The sequence below is a fragment of the Austrofundulus limnaeus genome, unplaced genomic scaffold, assembly GCF_001266775.1.
Source record: "Austrofundulus limnaeus strain Quisiro unplaced genomic scaffold, Austrofundulus_limnaeus-1.0 Scaffold621, whole genome shotgun sequence".
Lineage (NCBI taxonomy): Eukaryota > Metazoa > Chordata > Actinopteri > Cyprinodontiformes > Rivulidae > Austrofundulus > Austrofundulus limnaeus.
In genome coordinates this window covers 175,576-177,116 of record NW_013953023.1, presented here as the reverse complement: position 1 = coordinate 177,116, position 1,541 = coordinate 175,576, and the positions used below count along the sequence as shown (strand labels likewise).

Here is a 1,541-nt window from a genome sequence, read left to right as displayed (position 1 = left end):
TGTCTGACTGGGCCTCGTGTCACTTTATGTTCAACAAATTGGGCCCCAAGGTCAAAAAGGTTAAGAACCACTGTTATAGATGATCTGAAACACCACTGTTGTCTGAGACAAAATGAGCTGGGATCTAAATAACGGCCTCTGACCTGGAGAGCTGAAAGTGATTTTCTCGTCTGGCAGAGCCACTCTGCTGGTGCCCGTGGAGCAGACGAACACCAGCTCCTCGTTGTACAGAAAGGCAGTGGAGCTGGAGGAGCAGGGCAACACGAAGCGTGTCGCTCGCAGGGCCTCCTCGCTCTGACGGGTGGACAGAGAAAACAGAAACAAGCTGTCATCACTGAAGTGTGCATCGACTCTCTTTATGGGGAGAAGAGCTGACTAAATGTAAAAATCTGTCCAAACATACAGAACATCGATTACAAAAAGTTGTATTTTGTATCTCTTTAAAGGTTTACACATTAAGTTGTTTCTTTCAGCTGCTTCCTTCTGCAGGAGTGACACAGATCTCTGTGAGATCTGATTGTTTCTATGCTGCATGGCCTTGATTTAACCTGCAGCCTCAGGATTACACAACACTACTGCTGCCCTGAGCTTCACAGACTTAAACATTCTTACATTAATGCCAGGGGTTTGGACAGATCAACTCATGATGAGAAATAATAGCAGCTGTTTTTAGTGATTACAACATGTCATGCTCAGTAAGTGTTGAGGATGTCTCTCAGCTACTACTGCACCAAAWTGTAGCTCAATCCCTATAAAACTGACAGGATTATACCGACACAAGCACAAAAATTAACTTTCTGTGGTMGTTGATAATAATTCTATGGAAACTGACTGAACCCAGTGATTCAGAGGGGGGAAAAAAAAGAAATGTTTTACTTGTCTTTTCTGTGAGCTGAGGCACAAAGAAAATCAGTTTTCTCCTCTAATCTTTGGTGGCAGAGCTCTTTTTTCTGTCTTTATGTCACTACAGTAAATAAAGCCATCCCTGTCATGGATCCAGTGAACAAGTCTCTGACTCGTTAGGAAGCTGCTGCGTCAGGATGAGGACTGACCTGAAATGGACAGCTGTATTTGGTCACCTCTACAGTGAACTGATCAGACATGGTGGCTCCACACTCCTGCAGGCTGATCAGGCAAAAGTAGGCCAGACAGGGAGTGTCTGACGGGTGCCAGGCTGCAGCCAAAAGCACTGGGCCGGTTCTGAAAGCACACAGAACACAGTGGGCTCAGACCTGTACCGTAATCAGGTTTTACCTAAAGTTCAGTCACAGAGTCAGCAACATTTTTCATGATGAGAGAGACAGGGTTCCTACAGTTTAAGACAAGTTAAATTTAAGACTCTTTAATGCCAAGAAAAATTAAATTTAAGACTTTTTAATGCCAAAACAAATTAAATTTAAGACTTTTATGCCTAAACAAATTAAATGTAAGACTCTTTAATGCCAAGAAAAATTAAATTCAATACTTTTTAATGCCAAGAAAAATTAAATTTAAGACTTTTTAATGCCAAAACAAATTAAATTTAAGACTTTTATGCCTAA

At 41.7% G+C, this 1,541-nt stretch overlaps 1 protein-coding gene across 1 annotated transcript in view; it reads right to left on the bottom strand.

The window, feature by feature from the left end:
* The window catches only part of nup133 (nucleoporin 133), a gene marked incomplete at its 3' end in the record, with an annotated part of 27,935 nt that overhangs the window by 17,558 nt on the left and 8,836 nt on the right, over nucleotides 1–1,541 (bottom strand). The window contains 2 exon segments of the mRNA XM_014027186.1: nucleotides 144–294; nucleotides 1,053–1,200. Of these exon segments, the coding sequence (XP_013882640.1) occupies nucleotides 144–294; nucleotides 1,053–1,200 (299 nt within the window).